At 43.7% G+C, this 26,576-nt stretch overlaps 1 protein-coding gene across 1 annotated transcript in view; it reads left to right on the forward strand.

Moving 5' to 3' along the window:
- Positions 1-6,060: 6,060 nt before the first annotated feature.
- The window catches only part of LOC311123153 (vascular endothelial growth factor C-like), a 51,412-nt gene continuing 30,896 nt past the window's right edge, over positions 6,061-26,576 (forward strand). Inside the window, exons 1-3 of the mRNA XM_084197418.1 lie at positions 6,061-6,489; positions 24,078-24,297; positions 24,588-24,778. Of these exons, the coding sequence (XP_084053544.1) occupies positions 6,361-6,489; positions 24,078-24,297; positions 24,588-24,778 (540 nt within the window). The 5' untranslated portion in view covers positions 6,061-6,360. The remainder of the gene's footprint in view (positions 6,490-24,077; positions 24,298-24,587; positions 24,779-26,576) is intronic.

Raw genomic sequence — 26,576 nt, forward strand, 5'->3', positions numbered from 1 at the left:
AAGGGAGAGGAGAGGAGCGTAGGGGAGAGATGATGGGCAGAGGAGGGTAGGGGAGAGGAGGGTAGGGGAGAGGAGGAGTGGGGAGGGGAGAGGAGGGTAGTGGAGAGAGAAGGGGAGAGGATGATAGGGGAGATAGGAAGGGGAGATGAGGGTATGGGAGAGAGGAAGGGTGAGAGGAAGGGATAGGGAGGGTGGGGGAGAGGAGAGGAGGAGGGAGGGGTGAGGAGGGTAGAGGAGAGAGGAAGGGAGAGAGGAAGGGAGAGGAAGGTATGGGAGAGGAGGGGAGGGCAGAGAGGAAGGCGAGAGGAGAGGAGGGGAGAGAGGAAGGGAGAGAGGAAGGGGTGAGGAGGGTTGGAGAGAGGAGGGGAGGGGAGAGAGGAAGGGATGAGGAAGGTATATATTTGACTTGGCTGAAATACCATTGGCAGAATGTTGTTTAAGGTTGGATTCAGGGGAGAATTTAGGGGGATTTGCTCCATTATCTGTGTGTGTACATCACAGAGCCATGGAGTTAGTCTAGGGCACATTCAAAATGGCACCATATTCCCTACATAGTGCACTATTTTTGACCAAAGTCCTATGGGCCCTTGTCAGAAGTAGTGCACTGTTTAGGGAATAGGGTTCCATTTGGGACACAACATTGGAATTAGATAGAGACTGTGAAACACCAGAGCTCTTTAACAAGTGTCATGGCTGAGTCTCACACAAGGCATGTTTATGAGACCATAGCACAATCAGCCACACAGACAGAGCTCTAGGTAGATTAAGCTGAAACCCCAAGATTACAGAAGTTCAACACTGAACATTTTGCAAGGTTTTAGTCTAAAATGGATTATGCACTGAAAGAAACTTGCTGTAATGAAGACTGCCTGAGTGAAAAAGTAGAGAAGAATCACTCAACACATCTCCAACTTCTCCTCATGAACTATTACCCATGTTCCTTGCAAAGGGAGGTATTTCTGTCTTAGATACTCATTGTAAAGAACATGAAACATTTCCCTTCAACACAGAAACACAACCAGCCCTCACACACAGGGCATTTCCAAATTTCCCTCCAACACAGAAACACAACCAGCCCTCACACACAGTGCATTTCCACATTTCCCTCCAACACAGAAACACAACCAGCCCTCACACACAGGGCATTTCCACATTCCCCTCCAACACAGAAACACAACCAGTCCTCACACACAGGGCATTTCCACATTTCCCTCCAACACAGAAACACAACCAGCCCTCACACACAGGGCATTTCCACATTTCCCTCCAACACAGAAACACAACCAGCCCTCACACACAGGGCATTTCCACATTTCCCTCCAACACAGAAACACAACCAGCCCTCACACACAGGGCATTTCCACATTTCCCTCCAACACTGAAACACAACCAGTCCTCACACACAGGGCATTTCCACATTTCCTTCCAACACAGAAACACAACCAGCCCTCACACACAGGGCATTTCCACATTTCCCTCCAACACAGAAACACAACCAGCCCTCACACACAGGGGATTTCCACATTTCCCTCCAACACAGAAACACAACCAGCCCTCACACACAGGGCATTTCCACATTTCCCTCCAACACAGAAACACAACCAGCCCTCACACACAGCATTTCCAAATTTCCCTCCAACACAGAAACACAACCAGCCCTCACACACAGGGCATTTCCACATTTCCCTCCAACACAGAAACACAACCAGCCCTCACACACATTGCATTTCCACATTTCCCTTTTTATTTCAGGGTAATTAATTGTGTTTGGCGTCAACATACTCAACAAAGAAATCTTATCTTGCACCATACATGTTTTCCCTCCATAGATTGCCATGCATCCGTGGCCTCTGCTGGCCCCTAGTAGTCTCAAGCTGATTAAGCTGGTAGTTCTAAGCTAGGCAACGAAGGCTAAAAGACAATGTCATCATTTGTAATCCCGGCTCAATTTCCTCCCTCATATACAGTATGCTGCCTTACCCACATGTATGGGTGCATTGTACAATATGGCGTAGACGATTAATCTTGAAACTTGAAACTGAATATGATTACTTCTAGAGAGTTTTAAACTCTTTTAGAGCAGTTAATGATTTAATTCCTATTTAAATAATGAAGTCACAGCTTTAAAAAGTTAAGAAAATGAAGGAAGGAAAGGAAGCAGAGGATTGTGGGACTGAGTCCCCACCACCCCGTCATCCAAATCGATCGCGGCCCAGACACGGCTGAACCTGGGGAGGTTTTCTGAGCCGAAGGGGGGGGGGCAGATGGGAGGGCTGTGTGGACACACACACACTCACTGCAAATTCCACTTTTAACAGGGGCCACCAGTTCCCAAAGCAGAGGCTACAGTCATATGGCCCCTGTCCATTGTTCCCCAGTTCCGCCCAGGAGTCATTCCCACTGTGGGAACTAGCTGTACACATATGGGCAGACCAGTGGGCTGAACAGACGGGTGGTCAGGCTTCGCTGGGCCATGGGATGCTGCTAGTAGTGTAGTAGCCCCCTCATATATATACATTCCTGAGTGGCCGTCACTCCCCTAGCAGACACTCTTATCCAGAGCGACTTACAGTTAGTGAGTGCATTTTTTTTTTTTTCATACTGGTCCCCCATGGGAATCGAACCCACAACCCTGGCGTTGCAAGCGCCATGCTCTACCAACTGAGCTACACGGGACTTTCACGGCACGTGGAAAGTCAAAGTGCCATCCCTCACAGTGGTTTTGTATGTTGAAATTTTGCAGAGGTGCGACTGTGAGTATAGACCAATCAGAGGAGAGGGTGAAGAAAAGGAAGACAAGTCTTCATGGATGAGAGATGTGTCCATTGTATGGGTTAGCAAATAGGGGAACTTTTAACACGTGTGGGAAAATCGAGATGGACAATGAATAATGTCAACAAAGGGTTTTAAATTGGTATTGGCGGACAAATCTACACACTGAGTGTTCCACATCTACATGCATTGACTTGTTGACACTAAAATAGTGGTTCACAGTAGGTTGTCTAATTAATGAGTGGAAAGAGTAGCAGCTTACATTGTCAAAAGCGGGCAATTATTGTAAAACTAGAAGACAAAGCCAGACGGAGCGAGAGCATTGTTGGAGGGGACGGATTTGACTTTAAATACTTTAAACGCGTTTCAGCTTTAAATTGAGGTTGCTGCTCAGTTTAATTCATGTTGACATCTTTTTGTGTTGCTGTTCAGATATTCTGACAGGAAGTTGATCCGGAGCCACCTCTTCAAATGACACTGTGTTTAGCGGTCCGCCATTATAGGTCAGTGAGAATTTCCCAGCCCTCCACTTCCATCCTTCTAGACATTTAACCTCAGAACTCTGCGACAGTGATGGACACAACAATGGCCATTGCCATGGATGACCTGGTGGATGTGATTGGCTATATCAATGAAAACATGCCATCATTCTGTCAGGAAAGAAAATAAACACACAGGCCCAAAACAGAAAATGTAAATAAAGTAGCCTTATTAAAGTCCAAGAATGTTATCATGTTGCAATTTTCCATAAGGAATACGTCAAAGAATAAGGAAGTCACAAAAACATGATAAGTGCTAATGACTTCCTTTGAGTGCCAGCTCAAAACAGACTTCTGGTACCAAGGGACTTCTGGTACTTTAGTATGCAGAAAGGTTACAGAGGGACAAATAGTGCAAATACTTCGACTTTGTGAGTCATACAGACAACCGTGAATCGGTAGGAACATACACATGTATCTGACATCAACTTCTTCTAACTCTGAGGCTGTCCTAATATGGACACAGTATTTATAGCATTTACTGATCAGGTATAAGAACGGTATAGCTGCATGGTTGCCTGGTAACGTGTAATAACATATACAGCAGCAGTGCTAACATTCAACAAAACAGTTATTGTGAAATAGTCTGGCATTGGTTATGTCTGCGAATAGACTCCATATTGACAGCTATCCCAAAGGGGAAATCAACATGTGAAACAACATTTGCAAATACACGCTGGTTTAGTTTACATTACGTGCTACAAATTCTTGGTACACAAGAAAACAAAGCAAGATCATGTATCAGATTTACAATTAGAGGCCGAGTCGAAGTTTTGATTCCACCCCAGCTCTTGGCAAAATATTTTATTTACAATCATTCAGCTTGTGGTAGTAATACAATTGAAAATGTCAAAACAGAGGTGACCCGTGACCTGAGTCACTCCCAGCAATACCAGCGACCTCTTTAGTCATGGGACATTCATAACAGGCCTTAGGGTTGAGGACTCAAGGCGCAATGGTTCAGCCTACAGGGCTTGGGGAGAAAATCCCTTCGTCCACCTCAGCATGGTTCAGCTGTTGGTGGATATAGCAAATAGATGTACTCCTTATCCTAGTGTGGGGCATATGGCATATCTACTAGCAGCTAAAGCATGCTGAGGTGTCAGTCGGTCATTGCCAACTGATTCGATGTCTGATGTCTATTCTAAAATAATGACTCAATTTCTACTTTAGATTGAACTTCGCCCAACTCACCCAACTCACCCAACGTCTAGAAATCCAAAGGTTGTGTGTTCGAATCTCATCACGGACAACTTTAGCATTTTAGCAACTTTCCAAAGACTTACTACTTTGTAGCTACTTTGCAACTACTTAGCATGTTAGCTAACCCTTCCCCCAACCCTAACCTTAACCCTTTAACCTAACCCTAACCTAACCCTAAACTTAAACTTTTTAGCTACTTTGCAACTACTTAACATGTTAGCTAACCTTTCCCCTAACCTTAACCCCTAACCCTAACCCCATAGCACAGCTAACATTAGCATTATCCACCTAGCCACATAGATAACGTTAGCCACAACAAATCATTCGTTTTGCAAATTCTTAATATATTGTCAGAATTGCAATTCGTAACATATCATACGAAATGGATGATGGACACAAATCAATACATACCATAAGAAATGTAACATACCATACTAATTGGAGTGTCCCGGATTTACTTTTACTATGTTATGTCTAACCCTGAGTCCAGGTTGCTATGTCCTAGTGTCATAGCACCGCCAAATGCTGATATTACTGCAACTTGCTACAGTGCCAGACTCCTTATGTTTTAGCTGTGTGTCAGGGACACCAAACAAGAGGATGGACAGTCTCATGGTCAGTCCTTATCCTTGGTGATCACACAACAAAACACCAACATAAAACACAGCGAACATGAAAACACAGTGCACATAAAAAGACGTCATCGCAGCACGTGTGATTAACTCGTATTATATAGGTTGACATCCCGTAAAGGTTACAATATATCGTCCTCAATTGATGTAGCTGGAACAAATTCTAACTAAGCGCCTAGCATAATACAAAACAGTATAACAGCGTGTGTTTAACAAATCCATTCAAACTATGTGTCGTTTTCTAGCTAAGTGAAGAGGGGCCACTTACATGACTGTTAAGGGGGAAAGAAATCCTTCAGAGTGGCTTGCATTCCAAAGTATTATAAGAGCCCTCAATGAACTTGAGGATTGAGCATGTCGAGAGACCCCCTGCAGAGCAGAGCTCTCCAAACCATATAAGAATATTGTAGTAAAGTAATCTATTATATACTTAATGGCTCAGGCTTGAGATCATAAAACCCCACTCGCATTATGATATGGATTGTTATGGGTTAAATAAAATCTGTAAATCATTAGTAGGTGCCACAGAATGCACCTTGCAAAAGTTTGTAATGATGGCAATACAGGGAAATTATTCTTATCCTTAGGGTTTGATAATTGGAAAAAGTGTTGACTCATGGCGATATTAAGCATAGTTCCGCTATATAGATATGCATTACAGTCAGTGTACAACCATAGAAATACAGCAAGGACATTTCACTCCACATGTTGTGTCCACAAGGGATTCGCCTCCAACGTCTCCAAGAGAAGGTGCGAGTGTCCCAACTCATATTTCTAGAAGTAAATTGCAGCTATTCCGTGGAGAAACAGACTGAGCTGCTGGAAAGAAAAAACGCATGCAGGGGGAGGAGGAAAATCTAGTGACACCGTGAAATTGCATTAAACATGCCATTCTCTGCTTCGAGGACGTTCATGCTCCCCAAACTCTCATCTGCTCGCTGGATGGATGCCACCGCCGACACAGAAATTTGACGCAGCAAGCTCACAAGTGAAAAGAGTTGTCTTCAGCAGCTTTCGTTTCACCGAGAAAATAACGGCCTTATTTTTACCTGTCATCACCGCACCATCATTTTTATGACAGCGGCTCATGAAAATTCGGATATCTGATGCGAATTAATTTTCTTTGGAGGAAAAAGGACTTGAGAAACAGCGCTTGACCAAAATAGGTCAATAAATAAGGAGTACGGTTTTTGCTCCGGATAAAGACTTCTAAAATGCACTTATTTGGAATATATGTTCTCCTTGCCAATTCCGTGATTCTCTACGCAAATCTAGCCAGTGAATCGAGTCACGAATTCAGTCATGACTATTATGATTATGATCAGGATCAAGGGGATGCACCGGTATGTATTTGGATAAAAGTTTTTTATTTTACGCATGCTATATATATTATTTTATGCATGGCTATTTTGCATTGTAAATGATTCAATTGATATTCAAACACATTTGAACATTATAATGGGGAATGTGGGATGGAGTGGAGGGTATAAATGTCATAATATTTAACTTTCTACAAATTTGGTGATGATGTAAGTTACTGAATGTAGGCTATCATGGATGAGATGGAGAGAGAGAACAGTGAGAATTCCTCCCAGTGAAAGGATGCAGAGGAGATTAGAGAAGAGCACTTTTAAATTAGCAGAAGAAATGGGGGGTGGAGGCAGGTGTCACTGAGTCAAAACCTGTGTGTGTGTGTGTGTGTGTGCCACAGTGTGTGTGTGTGTGTGTTCCTCAGTGTGTGTGTGTGTGTGTTCCTCAGTGTGTATGTGTGTGTGTCAGTGTGTGTGTTCCTCAGTGTGTGTGTGTGTGTGTCTCAGTGTGTGTGTGTGTGTGTGTTCCTCAATGTGTGTGTGTGTGTGTGTTCCTCAGTGTGTATGTGTGTGTTCCCCAGTAGCAGTAGGAGATAGGGATCATCTTAAACACGTGGCTATTTGATCGTATAATATGACACTTAATTGGTGGGATTAACATTGCTACTAGTTCACTTGTAGTGTCTTAAATGACCCTGCAGCTGTAATGATGCACTGAAAACACAGGTTCTCGTTCTTAAACCCTCTTCTCCTTTCTGTGTGTGTGTGTGTGTGTTCAGTAATGATCTTGTTATGTACTCCCATTTGCTCATAAAGGCTATTTACAGTCATACATCTGTATGACCTGACAAAACAAAATGTCCTGTCTGGATAGTTTCACTTACAGTGCCTACCTCTGATATTAAAGTAGTATCATTATGGCTTATGAAATTCATTGTGTAAATAAATGACCTCATATGCCATACATTTAGAAAATCTAATGAAAACGTTAAACACCTCCAATAGGGACTGGTGTGATTGGTCTGAGTGTGTGTGTGGGTTTGTCTTTGTGTTTGTCTGTATGTAATCACAGTTATGTGAACCCCCTGGAGTCGTTATCAAATTCAAAGTAATTAAGATACATTTCATTGGAATTCAAGTTCATGTTCAACCTTAATTGTTTTTTTTCTTCAATCCAAGCGGGAGGTATTTATCCTACGGTGACTATGGTTACGATACAGCGGTGAATATTTGTCCAATAACTACACTGGAACCCAGACCATGTGTGATTTTACAGTATGAAGCACATCCTGTGCAGGATCAGTGTCTGCTTCTTCAGTACTGTAACTACACTATAACTCATCTATAACTATAAGTCATCTGGCTGCATCACTCAGTGTTGGGTTCAGTGTTGGGTTCAGTGTTGGGTTCTGCAGGGCGCACAGTAGAGATTATTATGATATTCTCCATTTTACTCCTCAGCACCTAGTGTGATTCATCAACTTCATGGGCACACGACACACACACACACACACACACACACACACACACACACACACACACACACACACACACACACACACACACACACACACACACACACACACACACACACACACACACACACCTACACACACACACATACACACACACACACAATAAACAACATGTTGAGGTGAGACATCCACTTCGAAATAGTACCAAGGATGAATGGCTGTTCTCATGGGGCTAGAGAGCAGAGCGAGGCTGAGTTGAGAGGGGATACGTCCATGGGGGGGGATTGGGAGTTGGGGGTGCTGTTAGAGATAAGAAGGGCGGCTGTAATTTGTGGTCACCTTGAGGTTTGGATCTGACTTCAACCCAACCGTAGCGTAGACCTCTGTGCATGCCGGTGGGTCTGTCTCAATAGTCTGGTCTGAATAATTGGTCTGGAGCTATTTCATGTTGAAACGTTGATTGCTTTGTGACTATTTGCTTTATTTCACATACACACACACACACACACACGCAAACACACACACACACCCACACGCACACGCACGCACACACGCGCACACACAAACACATACACATACACACACACACACACACACACCCCTAACCCTTACACACACACCTCTGTAAGGGGGGGCTCTTGGTAGTGTAAGTACAAGAGGCCTGGGTGTTTGTGTTACAGTTGGTGAAGAATGCAGGGTGAAAACCTCCTGAGGCAATGGAGCGCACAGACCTGGAGTGTTAGAGAGTGGCTGTGGGATAGGGTCCATTACCTACTACTCCCTAAGACAATGGACCTGACCTGGACTTAGCACTTAGCCTAGCTTCACACTGTGTTGTTAAGGGGAATCCCTCTGGACATTAGAAGCTAGGGCCCCTGTATAGAGACAACCCCTAGCTCCTAGCCCAACCTTTAACCCTAGGCTAGGGCCCCTGTATAGAGACAACCCCTAGCTCCTAGCACAACCTTTACCCCCTAGGCTAGGGCCCCTGTATAGAGACAACCCCTAGCTCCTAGCCCAACCTTTAACCCCTAGGCTAGGGCCCCTGTATAGAGACAACCCCTAGCTCCTAGCACAACCTTTACCCCCTAGGCTAGGGCCCCTGTATAGAGACAACCCCTAGCTCCTAGCCCAACCTTTAAGGGCTGTTTCCTGTCTTCTCCATGACGGTCAGTATAGTATGTGAAGAGACTAGGTAGGGAGTAGGGGTTAAGGGCTGTTTCCTGTCTTCTCCATGACGGTCAGTATAGTATGTGAAGAGACTAGGTAGGGAGTAGGGGTTAAGGGCTGTTTCCTGTCTTCTCCATGACGGTCAGTATAGTATGTGAAGAGACTAGGTAGGGAGTAGGGGTTAAGGGCTGTTTCCTGTCTTCTCCATGATGGTCAGTGTAGTATGTGAAGTAATACGGAGTTGTTCTGGTAAACACAACAGTTAGATCCCAGGTGGAAGAGATTACCTCACGTCTGCTTTCCTCAGCTCTACTTTATCTCTAAGTTATCTCCGTTACACAACCCACCTGTCCTAACTCCTAGTCTTAAGACTGGATATCAAACCACCTCTTTTCAACACTATCCGTTTTCACCAAGAAAGAACAATGAGTCAGAGTATCAAACAGGAGCTAAATGAGAAGGTGACATAATGTTGTAGGGTTTGGATGTAGCTTAGGCGAAGTGAGAGAGGGTTAAAGTTCAGCTGTCCTTTGAGTTAGGACACTGTTGCAATTACAGTCGGTATTACAAGAGAGCTGTCACTTTTATGGACAAACTAGCCATTTCACTGTGGTTACGAAATGTCTACAATGGCAAGTATTTGAGTGCCTGCCAAAATTGTAAAAAAAAATATTAAAAAATCTTACTTGTCAAAGGGTCAGTGCAGTACATGGGAGTCTCAAGCATTGGAATACAATAAGAGGACAAAAATATATACAAACATATACAAGGCATTTTCTTTAGATGATGTTGATGTTGCTTCAATAATTGAGTTGTTAATGTTTAGACGCCTTAATGTATACATACCCAGGCAAGAGTACAATGCTCACTCTCTCCATTTCTCTCCCACGCAAACACGTTTCTCTCTCTCTCTCTCTCTCTCTCTCTCTCTCTCTCTCTCTCTCTCTCTCTCTCTCTCTCTCTCTCTCTCTCTCTCTCTCTCTCTCTCTCTCTCTCTCTCTCTCTCTCTCTCTCTCTCTCTCTCTCTCTCTTTCTCTCTCTCTCTGACCCTCTCATAAACCCAGGCCATATAGTGAACCTTATGAACAACAAGCAGTCAATGATCCTCAGTTGAATCCTCAGTGTGTCCATATGTCTGTGACAGTAGCACAGTGGGAGGCCTTTGACTACCAGTACTGTTTGTCTGTCTGCTTCTGAACCCTCTAGCTCCCTCGCACAGCAGCCAGCAGGTGGTAGCTCATAACAGAACTAGAGCTGACATACCATAAGCTAGGATCAACATCACTGTCAGATGTATGGCTGTGTGCTAACTCTGTGTGGTTAATGTAAAGCTGAGAACAGAGAGAATAATGTATTCCCATGGTCCTTCAGGACAACTAATGGTGCCTCTCTGACACTCTCTTGCCCTCACCTCACCAACTTCCTGGAAGCAGTGCAGTCAGGAAGAGGCCAAATGAGTTCACGGTCCTCAGAATAAGTTTTGGACGTTTTCAAAACACGTTTATCTGCAGTGGAGACCCTTTAGTTCAGCTCATGTGAGCTGGAAATGAATGGGGCTGTAGTGCCAGGTGACCAAACAATGCTTAATTCCTATTGTTAAGATGATGCAACAGGTATTTCATTATTTAATGAAGGCTGAACGCATTTTCTCTTGAAGTGCCAAAGCCCCCTAAAAATATTGTGCCTAATTGGTGCAATAAAAATAAGAAATTGCTTTGTGTTTGCCGTTTGATGTTAGCACCAGCTAACCAGCTTTTATGTTATAAAAGTCAAATTTCTTCCTAAGACAGAACATCTGTCATGCTTTCGTGGGGTTACTGAGAAGGTTTGTCACTTCATACAGGTTTAATCCTATCAGTGCAAAACAGTAATTCACTAATCTGCCTCTTTCACCATCTTTTCTGTACTGTGTTTGACAAAGAACAGAACATCCCATAATAATGGAGGAACTGAACTGCCAAGGACTGTTCCTTTCTTTTCACAACCTATTTGGATTAATGCTTGAACTAATAAACACAAAATCTCTCAAAACACAAAAACAACAAACACAGGCTAGAGAATATCAGTATAAATATTGACCTTTAGCATGGTATCACCTACTATGATATTACATAGCATGTCATTTCAAAGTTTCAACGTTTATTTGTAACGTGCACATGAGACAGCAGGTGTAAAACGGTAGAGTGAAATGTTTACTTGCAAGCTATTTCACAACAATGCAGTATTCAATATCAAGGTGAGAGAAAATAATGTTAAGGAAATAATAAAAGTAAGAATATAAAGTAAGAAAACACACGAGAAATACGGAGAAAAAAACACAGCAATGAAAGCTATACATTGAGTGTACAAAACATTAAGAACACCTTCCTAATATTGAGTTGCATGGACTCTACAAGGTGTCGAAAGCCTTCCACAGGGATGCTGGGCCATGTCGACTCCAATGCTTCCCACAGTTGTGTCAAGTTGGCTGGATGTCCTTTGGGTGCTGGACCGTCCTTGATACACACTAGAAACTGTTGAGTGTGAAAAACCCAGCAGCGTTGCAGTTCTTGACACAAACCGGTGCACCTGGCACCTACTACCATACCCCATTCAAAGGCACTTAAATATTTTGTCTTGTCCGTTCAACCTCTAAATGGCACACATACACAATCCATGTCTCAATTGCCTCAAGGCAAAACAAATATTTCTTTAACCTGTCTCCTCCCCTTCATCTACACTGATTGAAGTGGATTTAACAAGTGACATCAATAAGGGATTCACCTGGAAAGAGCAGGTGTTCTTAATGTTTTGTACACTCAGGGAATTGAGCCTCTAGCTTAAACTGGCAGATTTCGATGGGGATTTCTGTATTATGTTACTTAGATTGATGCACGGGTGTGTCAATAGACTCTTAATTATTAATTAGATACGGCAAAATAATTAAATATCTTAATTTAGGATGATAGTAAATGAAGCAATTTACAGATTTTTTACAATAATCAAATACATTTATCACTACTAACCATTTAGAGATTAAAAAAATGCTCCCAAGCACCATTTCACCAGTTACTCTAGACTAGAGCGTCCGTAGGGTCTGTGCAGCAGGCTGAACGTTTGACGTCCCTAGTATACCTAACATCTTCAGACTGAAGAGTAAAGAGTTTGATTAGACTCACAAAGGATATACAAAACTCCCAACTCCCATTTTCTGCAGTGGGGATATTGAATGGGGGTCAATGAGGTTAGAATGCATAATGAATAGGCTCAGTTGAGGGTACTTGTTGGTAGCAGACATTGTATAAAACAGTGCTCTTGAGCTCTTCAGGTGTTAACATTTAACCTGCTTCTTTTTGTTATAATGATCCTGGCTCTCCACAACAGGTATTTTCTGACTAGGAAAAAAAAGCAGACTAAAGAGAAAGTGAAAGGTGCCTAAGTTGTTTTTCTGTGGGTGAATAGATAATCAGATCCAACTCTCTGTAGTCAGAAATCTGTACTAGACATTGTCATGGTCCTTGAATGTAAGCAATTTTGCTATGATAACATCTTAGAGTTTGAGAATATCTTCAGGGACTAGATATTACATATTAGGTAGCATTTCAAAGCTGGACAGATGGGACCCATTTCATATGGGAGACGAATTCTAACAGAATCACAACAGCTCAGATGAGAGACCACACTAGTCTACAGAGACCACCCTAGTCTACAGAGACCACCCTAGTCTACAGAGACCACACTAGTCTACAGAGACCACACTAGTCTACAGAGACCACCCTAGTCTACAGAGACCACACTAGTCTACAGAGACCACCCTAGTCTACAGAGACCACACTAGTCTACAGAGACCATCCTAGTCTACAGAGACCACCCTAGTCTACAGAGACCACACTAGTCTACAGAGACCACACTAGTCTAGAGAGACCACCCTAGTCTACAGAGACCACACTAGTCTACAGAGACCACACTAGTCTAGAGAGACCACCCTAGTCTACAGAGACCACACTAGTCTACAGAGACCACACTAGTCTACAGAGACCACACTAGTCTACAGAGACCACACTAGTCTACAGAGACCACACTAGTCTAGAGAGACCACCCTAGTCTACAGAGACCACACTAGTCTACAGAGACCACACTAGTCTAGAGAGACCACCCTAGTCTACAGAGACCACACTAGTCTACAGAGACCACACTAGTCTACAGAGACCACCCTAGTCTACAGAGACCACCCTAGTCTACAGAGACCACACTAGTCTACAGAGACCACACTAGTCTACAGAGACCACTCTAGTCTAGAGAGACCACACTAGTCTACAGAGACCACTCTAGTCTACAGAGACCACTCTAGTCTACAGAGACCACCCTATTCTACAGAGACCACACTAGTCTACAGAGACCACACTAGTCTACAGAGACCACACTAGTCTACAGAGACCACACTAGTCTAGAGAGACCACCCTAGTCTACAGAGACCACACTAGTCTACAGAGACCACACTAGTCTAGAGAGACCACCCTAGTCTACAGAGACCACACTAGTCTACAGAGACCACCCTAGTCTACAGAGACCACACTAGTCTACAGAGACCACCCTAGTCTACAGAGACCACACTAGTCTACAGAGACCACACTAGTCTACAGAGACCACTCTAGTCTACAGAGACCACACTAGTCTACAGAGACCACTCTAGTCTACAGAGACCACTCTAGAGAGACCACACTAGTCTACAGAGACCACTCTAGTCTACAGAGACCACACTAGTCTACAGAGACCACACTAGTCTACAGAGACCACCCTAGTCTACAGAGACCACCCTAGTCTACAGAGACCAAACTAGTCTACAGAAACCACGCTAGTCTACAGAGACCACGCTAGTCTACAGAGACCACGCTAGTCTACAGAGACCACACTAGTCTACAGAGACCACACTAGTCTACAGAGACCACACTAGTCTACAGAGACCACACTAGTCCACAGAGACCACACTAGTCTACAGAGACCACACTAATCTACAGAGATCACGTTAGTCTACAGAGACCACGATAGTCTACAGAGACAACACTAGTCTACAGAGATCACGTTAGTCTACAGAGACCATGCTAGTCTACAGAGATCACGTTAGTCTACAGAGACCATGCTACTCTACAGAGACTACACTAGTCTACAGAGACCACACTAGTCTACAAAGACCACGTTAGTCTACAGAGACCACACTAGTCTACAGAGACCACACTAGTCTACAGAGACCACGTTAGTCTACAGAGACCACGTTAGTCTACAGAGACCACACTAGTCTACAGAGACCACGTTAGTCTACAGAGACCACACTAGTCTACAGAGACCACACTAGTCTACAGAGACCACGTTAGTCTACAGAGACTACGTTAGTCTACAGAGACCACATTAGTCTACAGAGATCACGCTAGTCTACAGAGACCACGATAGTCTACAGAGACCATGTTAGTCTACAGAGACCACGTTAGTCTACAGAGATCACGCTAGTCTACAGAGACCACGATAGTCTACAGAGACCATGCTAGTCTACAGAGAATACGCTAGTCTACAGAGACCACCCTAGTCTACAGAGACCACGATAGTCTACAGAGACCACGATAGTCTACAGAGACCACGATAGTCTACAGAGACCAGTCCTGGAAGACATCAATAGCAGGAGACAAGAGATCTGCCTTTCACAACTACATCAGTTTCCTGTCTTTTCTTCTCTTTCCTGTTCAGCCTGTTCTGTTCACATATGGAAGTACATCTGGTCCCCTACAAGTGTTTTACCACTTCTAAAACAGTAGCGTATAAGAGCATCCATCAGCTGAAGTTTGATTAGAAAAGAGAGAGCTTAGAGAGGGAAGAATAATGAGATGTGGAGGAGAGGGACTTTAACCTGCCAGCCGCTCCTCCTAAACTCTTGGCCTCTCTGCGTTGACTTTGTGCATACGCCTTTAAATGCAGCCCTACAGAACCGAGGTGATTGGCGGTTTTATTCAGAGATTTTTTTTTACATACCGCGGACATAAGGACTTGCCATTTGGAAGTGCACAAAGGGGGTAGATGTGAAGAGAGGGGGAAAAGCCCCCCATTCATTCTTAGCCTGGTTTCCTTTAAGCTCTGCCGGTTTAAAGAAAGGGGTCATTTCAAATGTCCTGGACCTCAGACAGAGGCACGGGGCAGTCAGAGGGAAAAGCTTTACTGGTTGACTGGAGAAGACCCAGGGTCATTTTAGATAGTATTTCTTTATTGTGGCAATATTACTGTCGTAATGGAATTCAATCAATAATTTCTCTGTCTGCTGCCTTATAATCTAAGCCTGTCATGGTACGTGCTACATACGAACTCCTCCATAGTGATAGTTTTAGTGGGTACACCGAATTGATTGACTTTCATTACAAGTTTCACCATTTACTGTTCTGTTTGTCATGGGTACGTGTTTAGGGGCCCCAGTAACTCTGAATATAGTGACACCATGACTAAACAAGAGGGTTAGCTAGGTGGTCTCCTCATCAGGAGTAGCAGAGTGTGCATGTAAACTGTGTGTAAACTGGTTTGGAGACAACGGGTTAGCTTAGCAGTCTAAGATTCATTGAGAACTCACTAAGGCAAGACGTTTGTTTAGAAGAGGAGTGAGAGTGACTGGTCTGAAGACACGCCACAGTGACACAAACACACATACTCACAGATGCGTGCACACACACACACACACACACACAGCTCTGCACTCCTAAGTCAGCTTACACCACGACTGCCAGCGTGTAACCGCAGCACTCCAGCGCTGAAACAACAAGTCGTGGGGTAATGCCCTCGCAGCCAATAATGCTAAAAGCGATGAGCTCTGGCGCGTGTGCGCCCTCTGTACTGTCTCAAGAAGCTTAGCACTTCCAACTACTCTATGAAAACAAGTACAATTAGAATTCTGTGAGTATAATTCAGATTTTCACACAATTCTCTCTGGACAATAAATGAAATTCAAGTTATGCAAGTGTATCTCAAGGACTCGCACATACTGTATGTTTGTAGATGGGTCTTCCCTGTCAAGAGAAACCAACAGGTTAACTATCAGGCTCCAACCAGGACAATTAGCATAGAACAGCATGTAAGACACACTTTTTCTCCTGTCCTCTGCTTTGAGGTTTTCCCTCACCCTTCAACCTGCTGTAGTATTTGAAGGTTGAGATTAAGTTGAAAAGCCTCAGCATGCATTGGCAGACCAGTGGAGGGGTCATGGCTAGAAGGGATCCAGCTTTTGTAAAATGTACGTCATTTATTTAGATTTTTTTGCATTTTAGCTAACCCAGTGGAGGCTAGCTAACCCAGTGGAGGCTAGCTAACCCAGTGGAGGTTAGCTAACCCAGTGGAGGCTAGCTAACCCAGTGGAGGCTAGCTAACCCAGTGGAGGCTAGCTAACCCAGTGGAGGCTGGAGGCTGATGTTTGGGGATGTAAAGTCGACCAGGCAGAACACCCTGGAAGGGGAGCTCAGAAGGTGGGCTATGCTACATTAGGCTGTAGTTCCCGGTGGTCCTATAGAGCCAGATAAATAGGCTGAACTGATTGCTTTATTGCACCGCAGAAACCCAAAAGCAAGCAGCCGTTCACAGATAAACATATCTAATCCCACTAAAAACACGTCCCTCATGTCCTCCAAGCTGTCAGATATCTGCGAAACGAATCTACAAAGTCAAAGTGGAAGGGTGACAAAATGTAAGTCAGTTGAGGATTACAAGATCAGGGTTCAAAATCCCTTTTTAGCCAAGTTCTTCTGCGAAGCTGATTGTATCTGGGTAATTATTAAATAATAGTTTATTGGGGTTTTCAAAGCTAATCCTATACTGTATACATTGACACTGACTATGATATTTTATTTGCTCAGTCTTTGCACAGTGCCAGTTTTATATCTAATGGCTATAGCAGCTCTAGCGCTAGGAATGGAAAAGCGATTCCCACAAGGAAGAAGGCAAGTGGGGGAGTGAGTGTGGAAGAAGAAGGAGGAGGGTGGAATGATGCTGATCTTATGATGAGCTGTAGCGTGATGTACATGAGGAATGTGTTGGAGTCTTCCTACCTACCGGGAAACATCTCAATTACACCAGGACTGCGTCTCAAATGGCACCCTATCCACTATATAGTGCACCACTTTTGACCAGGATCCATAGGGCTCTAGGCAAAAGTAGTGCACTAAAAAGGGAGTAAGGTGCCATTTGAGACAGCCCAGGAAATGATTAGTGATGAATAGCATTATTCAAATGAAACCTGCGGTCTGTCTGGGTTCTGGTCTGCTGAGCGGTCCGTACATGATGATTTGTATCACCGGGGACACAGTTCATTTCGGGTCTGTATCAGTAGAATAGGATAGATATCCCTGATATTGGCTTACTATGCACACCAGATGGATGGAGGCATGGTGGTACATGTGCCCTCTCTTCCCCTTACAACCCCCAGTCCTTCTATCTATATTGTGGTGGGTGTCTGCTCAACCATCCAGAGCTGGTGTTTGTGCTGTGTAGCTAGGTCAGTGGAGTCTGATCTTTGTCCTGTCTTACTGTAGCTAGGTCAGTGGAGTCTGATCTTTGTCCTGTCTTACTATAGCTAGGTCAGCTCCCCCAGTGCAGTGCTCCCACACCCCCTCAATGGTCCTGCTTCTCCCCCTATGCTCATTCCCCCCACCCCTTCAACAGTCAGGACATGTATTTATTCCTCCCTGCTACAGTTATAATGTATATAGTGCTATTTCTGTTTATATTGTTGTTGTTTTTTATTACCATTTTCATTATTTTATTTCACTTAGTCCTGCATGTTGGAGCTCGGAGCCTAAGATTTTCACTGTACCCTGTAATCACACCTGCAACCCTGTACATGTGATTAAACACTCTGAATCTGAATCGCTCTAAACCAGTCCTGTCTTACTGTAGCTAGGTCAGCTCACCCAGTGCAGTGCTCTCTAAACCTGTCCTGTCTTACTGTAGCTAGGTCAGCTCCCCCAGTGCAGTGTTCTCTAAACCTGTCCTGTCTTACTGTAGCTAGGTCAGCTCACCCAGTGCAGTGCTCTCTAAACCTGTCCTGTCTTACTGTAGCTAGGTCAGCTCCCCCAGTGCAGTGTTCTCTAAACCTGTCCTGTCTTACTGTAGCTAGGTCAGCTCCCCCAGTGCAGTGCTCTCTAAACCTGTCCTGTCTTCCTCTAGCTAAGTCCGGAGTCGTTTATATGTAGATATATGAATATGGTTCTGGCTAGGTCTGTTTCCCCAGTACAGTGTTCTCTAAGCCTGTCCTGTCTTACTCTAGCTAGGTTGGTTCTAGGTCCATTACCCCCTGCTCTCTGTCCCTAAGCCTGTCCTGTCCTACACTAGCTAGGCATGTTCTAGGTCCATTACCCCCTGCTCTCTGTCTCTAAGCCTGTCCTGTCCTACACTAGCTAGGCATGTTCTAGGTCCATTACCCCCTGCTCTCTGTCTCTAAGCCTGTCCTGTCCTACACTAGCTAGGCATGTTCTAGGTCCATTACCCCCTGCTCTCTGTCTCTAAGCCTGTCCTGTCCTACACTAGCTAGGCATGTTCTAGGTCCATTACCCCCTGCTCTCTGTCCCTAAGCCTGTCCTGTCCTACACTAGCTAGGCATGTTCTAGGTCCATTACCCCCTGCTCTCTGTCTCTAAGCCTGGTCCTGAGGGTCTAATAAATATGGATCAAAGTAATGGCTGCAACAGATGCTACACGTGTCATTCCTGTGTTTGTGCAGTTAGCTAGTAGTGGGATCAGGCTATGGAGAAAAAGCCCATATCCTGCTTTAGCAGCCTTCTGTTCCACCTTGCCTTTGGCTACATGCCATTCCATAACCTCTTATCCTCATCTTGCAGTTATGGTTCCTCCTCATGTACAGACCATGGATGACATGCAGACATCAGAGCTTTATGGTCCATCATAGATCTGTTTTGGTTTGAATATTTAGTGGTTTCACATCTGTGGCTATAACATAATGTCGTCAGATCAAACTTCAGATGACTGAATGTTGGACCTGACTTGACTTGACCCAAAGAGGATATGCCTTGGTTTTAAAGGATCTGTTTAGTGAGTTCTGTCCTGATGTACAACAGCGAATACAATTCTATGTTTGGTTTCAAATCAATTGAAGCAGATTTGGGAAGTGGAAAACGATTAAGTTTTAAATTGTTGGATGAAGTTAACAGAGTATGTTACTATCACAAGCTAAGGACAGGAAAAGTTTAAAGTTTTCCTGTCATTCCATTGACATCAAATAGAGAATTTGTTGAGTAACTATCATACATATTGCCAATTGGCCACTGCTACAGTGTTTTGCCAAACCACGATGCTTGTTTGTTCTTAAGGGAACCATTTTAAATCGGTTATTTTACTTTCAATATGACTCATATCATTAGATTATGCGGTTAGGACATATTAGGAAATCTTTAATTCACTATTTTTGCATTATTGATGATTCACTGTCTGACTTTGGCAGTATTTTGACTTTGTTTTTATTGATTATGTCATCACTTTTGGGAATGGAAAAATCTTGTCAGGCAGTTTGCTCACTAAATGTCACTCTAATGCAGAACATGACATCAGGCTCTGTCTTTAGGCAGTGTAAACAGATACAAACGGACCATGGCAATACATTCATGGTAATATATTTGAAGAGGTAGATTCTAGTTGAATCCTGGCAACACGGATGAAATCCCTGGCCCTGCAGGAGAACGGAAGAGAAGAATTCCAGGCTCAGATTGGGAAGATCGTTTTGGGCCGCTGGATCCTGGATCTTAGAGCATCCGGGATGCCGGTGAACCACAGGGGGAGGGGGAGGGAGGGGGGAGATGGGGAGGACAGGGGCTTGCCTGGTATCCATAAGTATCCATAAACCTGTTCTGCTCTGCTCTGCTTAGTCAGAGGAAGCACAAACACTGCTGCTTCACCGTTCAGCAAAGGCCCAGGCTGAGGTTTATACTCAGGGCCTGTCATCATAGGACATACCTAGAGCCATACTGTACAGTATAGGATGTATCAGCCTTCCAGTAACTCAGTACTGAGGCCATCACTAAGGCCACAGGTTTTTCCTGTTCATTACTAAATGTAACTCCCACGCACATGATTACGTCTGCACATTGTTTATTGTCCGTTTTCCCTGACAAAGGGAATCTCACAGCCCTAGTTGTAGTCTATACAACCAGGGACTGGAGTTTTTCCTGGTCAGATCACATGGTCAGGGAAAACTCCTGGCCCTAGCCATTCCCTCCTAATGGTGTCAAGTGAACAATTGAAAGTCAGTTCAATTTACAATACTGTTAAGAGGTCATTCAAGTACATACAAGTGCAAAGACAACAGCTTTTGGGCAAGGGAGCACATGTTTGTTCGGTAATTGGAACCACACATGCTGATGATTAAACCACACTGGCATTTTATTACTGTCATAGTGGTCAGGATGATTTCCTGTACCTACTTGTCATGTGGCTATAACGTTCCATTACCATCACTCAGTCATACTTTCACCTTCCTGTGTCTGTTGCAGCGCATTCCACTAACAGCAGAGATACGTCCCAAATGGCACCCTATTCCCTATATAGTGCACTACTTTTGACCAGAGCCCATTCGGCTATAAAGGGAATACTGTGCCAATTTGGATGAAGACCAGGAATGACAAAAATGAACTTTGACTGAGATTTTATGCGTTACATTTTGAACATTATTTTATCTGGTCTGTATATCCGTCCACACGGTCATTCATATCCTGTGAATTCAAACTTTCACCGTATGAACCCTAGTCATAATACTCAGTAAAAGTGTCATCAGTGGGATTGCTTGGCAGAGTTCTAAACTGCATGGAGCAAATTAAAGTGGTGTGTTTTGTGGTGGACGTGACTGATTTGAAGCCTTTTACTGCAGTGGGATAAATCAGGGTCAAACAGAATGTTTCTCTGTAGTCTTTAACAAATCTACTTTGAAACAAAAGTAAAACTGTACAGCATCTACTGCCTGGTGCATGCATTCCACTGTGGATCCTTACTGTGTGTTTCCATATTGGTCTTCTGTACTCTGTGCTCCCATGTCAATAGTAAAACAATGGGTTCTATTTGTAGTTAAACGGCACGTTTAGTTGGAGCTACGATTGTTGATTGTTTTCCTTTGTCACTTAAAATTGATTTATGACGTCAGACGTTTCTTTTCCCTAGTGAATGAACGTGAGGCTAGGGTGGACCAAGGTGTGAATATGCTTACACACGCATGCATGCACGCGCACACACACACACACACACACACACACACACACACACACACACACACACACAGTGTCCATTGTTTCTGGTAGGAAACAGAACATTGCGTGTTATCTCTGGAAACATTGTAAACTACCACATGGAAGGAGTCTAATACAATAGTCTCGTTCAGGGTTTCTCTGGTGTTTGAGTTTCCTGAATAAATAAAGGGGAAAATGCCTGCTTCCTACAAGGAATAGAATTCTTCCTCTTCACCTGATACTTTGATGAGAAAGCAGTGCTCGGGAGAGAGATGCTGCATGTCCAGAGGACCAGAGTGGTGCACCCCTGCTATACAGGCTGTAAACTATAGATTCCAATATATGAACGACTCTAAGGTTCCACAATAACCTGATACAAAGGTCAAGCTCTTTCTCTCTTTGAATTCAAAGTATTTTTGTTATTGGCAGGTTTTTGGATTATGTCAATCACAGAGGAGCTGAGGTCATATTGTCAATTAACTATTGGCGATACAGGAGTAAAAGATGGAACTGCTATTCCATCCAGTTATTTGCTTTGCCTTGTTTATTAAGTCATGACATCTGATGTCAAAGCAAAGGCTTGAACCTGTGTCCTTGGAAAGTATCAGAGTCCAATAAGCATTCCCCGAACTGAATAATACAATCAGTATGTTTATAATCTGTCCATTTTCTGCAAACTCCCCTCTCAGTTCAATCCTTTGCCTTATCTTTTGGGTCAAATTTTTGCAAACAGCTCATGGCTCATCTTTGAAGACAAGATTAACTAGACATATCAAGATATCAAGTAACTTTCCCTAGAAACAACTCAACTAGGGAAAACATAATGGTTCATGTCTTTGTTAAATTTTCCAATCCAGTCAAAATGTTTTAAAACACTACACATCCCATAAGCTTTAAGGCAAACATATGAGTAATGTGTATTTATAAATGATCATGTTCCCCAAGCCAAGCAGTTACATTAGAGTCAAGAACCTTACACAGCCATCTGTAAACATGGTGGTCAGCACAGAATAAGATGTCATGTCTATTTAATAATCTCAGCCCGGTCTTGGATAATAAACAATGATGAATTACTCAGAGTCTGTCCGAAATAAAATAAAACATTTATCACCCCTTTTTTCTTACTTTCGCTTTTTGTCACCTCGGACAGAGACGAATGTGGGGGAGGGAGGTTTTCACTCTCTTTCTCTCTTTTTTTTGGTTATCATCGGGGGTGATCAGTCATGAGGGTAACTGGGCATGTTTCCTGGAATGTTCCAGACAGCAGTATCACTTTTCATCGGCGACTCCTGTACACTCTGTTAGACGGCGCTCATGTTTTCACACTTTGCAAACTCGTATCCCCCAAGGAGTAACGGGATGATGGGAGAGTTACGTTAGAAGGGGAGGCACGGCTGCGCGATGAAACATTCTCGCTGCAGACGCTGCTTCATCTCAAGATCTCAACTCCCAGGCCGCGTTTAACACCCTGCTCGGTTTACTGAGTAAGCAGCCTGTCAATTGGTTGGTCGGCGAGGGACGACCGGGCGCTGAACGTGTTCTAGACAATCCTTATGCATATGTCTTCCAGGGCTTGGTTGTGCCGTTGGAGGAGAACAGGTCATTAGCTATAGTAGCTACCCTCACACCAAGCGTTCTGTTGTATTCACGTCTTCCTACCAGTTCAGACAATATTGGTCTGCCTCTCCTCCATGTGTCAGGACACCCTGATGGCGTAAGCCAATAGGCATTGGTGTATTTTAATAATGTCTTAGACCATAAGTTAAAGGCTTTTTATCTTTCAAACCCACACAATTGCCTGGACTTTGATTTTTTTTATAACGCTGCACCTATTTGTGGTTATAATTTTTCATTTTGCTTTTCAATACTGGTCGGTGGTTGATACAGCTGTTAAAGGTGATACAAGGGGATTCTCAGTGTTGAATGAGATTATGTTTTGGAATGAATACTACAATTAATACAGTTAGTAGATTTTACGGATTCATGGCAGGTCATGGGAGATCAACAAGTACAGGAACCTACTAAGGGCTGGTTTGCAGTCCATGAATGAATGAGTGACTGATTGCTCAAAGAGCTTACATATGGGGCAGCAGGTAGCCTAGCAGTTAAGAGCATTGGGCCATTAACTGAAATGTCGCTGGTTCGAATCCCCGAGCTGATTAGGTGAAACATCTGTCAATGTGTTCTTGAGCAAGGTACTTAACCCTAGTTGCTCATGTAAGTCACTCTGGATAAGCGTGTCTGCTAAACCTAAAATGCATATCTCCTGATTCAACTGCATCTTTTAATAGTGTTGGCTGTCAGGACAGGAAATGCTTTACCAATGCAATTTAAATGGTTTTATCCAAAAGGCCAACACCAGCACACAGCAGAACCCAAACTATATCAACCAATGAAAAGGCTCAGTATGACTAAACAAGCATTTATCACACTTACTTGGGGGTTATTGACATGTCTATGTCCGTGAGCCAAAACCATCACCATGAGATTCCTTTCTAAATACTCTTCCTCCTCCTAACAAATAACAATAAGATCTAAGTCAATTCATCAGATCATAGTATTGTCTCAGACTGAGTTGACTCCGGTAACACAGTTCCTCATTAACCATGACTGTATCATTCACCACACTGTTGTGGGACATCTCCTCAAACCAAATACCTTCATATCATCTCCCCAGTTCTTATTGTGCTGATAACGGTACCAGTACATCAGTCCTTATATGGTCTCTCTCTGTTCTCTCCATCCAGGAACCGTCGGAGCCAGACCTTGAGCAGCAGCTGCGCTCCGTGGCCAGTGTTGACGAACTGATGAGGATAGTGTACCCTAACTACTACAGCGTGCTCAAGTGCCGGTCAAAGCGGGGCGCACGCTTCCCCCTGAGAGGGGAACACATAGCCACGGAAACGCGGTCGAGCGACGAACCGCCGGCGTTCGCTGCAGCTTACTTCAACTTTGACATACTGAAAAGTAAGTGTCTGTTTTCAGGAGATGATTTTTCTGTCACTATTGGCCAGTCTAGATTTGTTTGTTGTTGACCAACTGACCTTGTAGCCTAGTAACATTTGACCATATCAACCAATAAGATCAATGCTTAGTTTAGCAAACACATTTATTTCACCTAAAAAAGAAAATACATTTGATTGGCCACTTATCTTGACTGATACCGGAAGTGCAATACAATACATGGTTTGTCGAATGATGATGTCATTTTAATGCTCTGGTCTTCCTGTCTGATTCTCTCAACGTGCATCCAACAGGTATTGAGTCAGAGTGGAGAAAGACCCTGTGCATGCCACGAGAAGTTTGTTTAGATGTGGGGAAAGAGTTTGGGGCGGCTACAAACACCTTCTATAAACCACCCTGCGTGTCTGTCTACAGATGTGGGGGCTGCTGCAACAGCGAGGAGCGCCAGTGTATGAACATCAGCACCTCCTACATCAGCAAGACGGTGAGTTACACAAAACCTGGGGGACCGCAAGAGGGAGGGTGGACTGTGGTGTGTGGGGGTGGGGGGCTCTGTGTGTGTGTGTGTGTGTGTTTGTGTGTGTGTGTGTGTGTGTGTGCGAGAGTGTGCGTGTGTGTGTTGGCTATGTTGGAGTGGGGTTCTTAAACAGCGGCGGTACTCAACTTCAATTCTCACAGGCGGCAGTATCTTCAGGTTTGCTTTGTTCCTAGGGGCTTAATTGATCAATTAAAGTCATTGATTGACCACAGATCACTCACAGATCATCATTTTACTAGTTGAACGGCAAGACCTGAACACCGTTAAGACACAGAAGCCCCTGAGGACTGGAGTTGGGTTAAAGCATTGCTTCATATGATTTAGAAACGGTTTAATTGATTTGCATGCAAACGCCAAAACAATGCATTGTTTTTACAGTGTGTGATCTGTGGAAATTCCAATGACGTATTGGATGTACTCTGATGGGCTTATAGCTTCTTTAAAGCCTGTGCTTGCTTAGTTTTTCTCTACTAGACTGAGGGGAGTGAGGTGTTCATTCTCAGTGTCCCACCTTGATTTAGGGGGTAAACGGAGGGCAGGGGGTCTTCTGCTAGGTCGTGTGTGTGCCGAGTTATTAGCAGCTAGCCCTCTCTTAATTGTCCACTTATTTTGGGTGGGCTGACCCCAGCCGGGCTATTCTGAGTCTGTGTGATTTAAAGCATGACACTCTCACAGTCAGGGGCTTGAGTCTGTGTTCTCCCGGTCAAGGCCTTAACATTACAACTGTTGTTAGACTTCTAATGTTGCTATGGAGACCTACCACAGCCTCTGAAAGTGTAGCTCAATGACCTACTTGACTTAATCCTGGTAACCCCTGGGAACCTAAGGTTTTTTCCTATAATATTTACTGGTCTAACACAGTTTTTTTTATATATATATAGTCCCCTGTAGCTCAGTTGGTAGAGCATGGCGCTTGCAACTCCAGGGTTGTGGGTTCGTTTCCCACAGGGGGCCAGTATGAAAATGTATGCACTCATTAACTGTAAGTCGCTCTGGATAAGAGCGTCTGCTAAATGACTAAAATGTAAATGTAAATAACATGAACCATCAAGAGATTTGATTCTCTATTTTAGGGGATCAGAAAACAAACCGAATAGTTGTGTAATTCTTTTGTTGTAACTCAATAGTGCAGTGTTTTTTTATGACCAGTGAGCCAGACTCATAGGGCCCTGAGATGTGATCTGCTCTGTGTGGTACAGTAACTGATGTCTCTGTTTATGCTGTGTTTGCGTCAGAGAATAAGTATGCGTCAACATTCAAGGAGACACTGGGGGAGCCTAGATGTTAGATTAGGACTCATCAGTTGGGCGCTGGCGTGCCCTGATCAATGCAGATAAAACATATGTTCTCCATCCAAAGTGGTCAGATTTAAGTGAAGGGTTCTATATTTCCATATAGCTCTCATTAGCAAAACGCAGGGCACCAAGAATGAAATTGAAACCTGCTGTTCAATAACACAGCTAAGTAATATAGCATACATGTGTTTGGTAACCTAACTACTTGTTAAACATTGGCGGTTGGATACAAACCAAATGTGATTTGATTCAGATAGAAAATGTAAGCATGCATTTTCCATGCTATTTTGTCCATACAGATTTGATTGATTTCAAGCCCAACTACAGCTCCCATGACTCTTTGTTGATAGGCTTACTTGGAGACTCATAGCTAAAACACTGACTCATGCTACTGCTGGGTATCCCCAGAGAAAGACTAGCTTGTTGTGTCTATTCCCCCTGACATCACC

The sequence above is a fragment of the Coregonus lavaretus genome (genome assembly GCF_964263955.1).
Source record: "Coregonus lavaretus genome assembly, contig: HAP1_SCAFFOLD_844, whole genome shotgun sequence".
Classification (NCBI taxonomy): Eukaryota; Metazoa; Chordata; class Actinopteri; order Salmoniformes; family Salmonidae; genus Coregonus; species Coregonus lavaretus.